The 225-nt window shown below is 60.0% G+C and overlaps 1 protein-coding gene across 1 annotated transcript in view; it reads left to right on the forward strand.

The window, feature by feature from the left end:
- BDW43DRAFT_302639 (WD40 repeat domain-containing protein) overlaps window positions 1-225 on the forward strand; it is a gene marked incomplete at both ends in the record, with an annotated part of 4,083 nt that overhangs the window by 2,789 nt on the left and 1,069 nt on the right. Inside the window, one exon of the mRNA XM_032045274.1 lies at window positions 18-179. Coding sequence (XP_031897046.1) covers window positions 18-179 — 162 coding nt within the window. The remainder of the gene's footprint in view (window positions 1-17; window positions 180-225) is intronic.

Genomic DNA, 225 nt, shown 5'->3' on the forward strand with positions numbered 1-225 from the left:
CTGGGACCCAGCAACAGGCGCTCGGCAACGGACCCTTGAGGGCCATATAAACTGGGTTTTGTCAGTGGCCTTCTCGCCCGATAGCCGGCTACTGGCATCCAGCTCCAACGATAACACAGTACGGCTCTGGGACCCAGCAACGGGCGCTCTGCAACAGACCCTTGAGGGCTATACAAACTGTGTTGAGGCAGTGGCCTTCTCGCCCGATGGCCGGCTACTGGCATC

This window comes from Aspergillus alliaceus, assembly GCF_009176365.1.
Source record: "Aspergillus alliaceus strain CBS 536.65 unplaced genomic scaffold BDW43scaffold_45, whole genome shotgun sequence".
Lineage (NCBI taxonomy): Eukaryota > Fungi > Ascomycota > Eurotiomycetes > Eurotiales > Aspergillaceae > Aspergillus > Aspergillus alliaceus.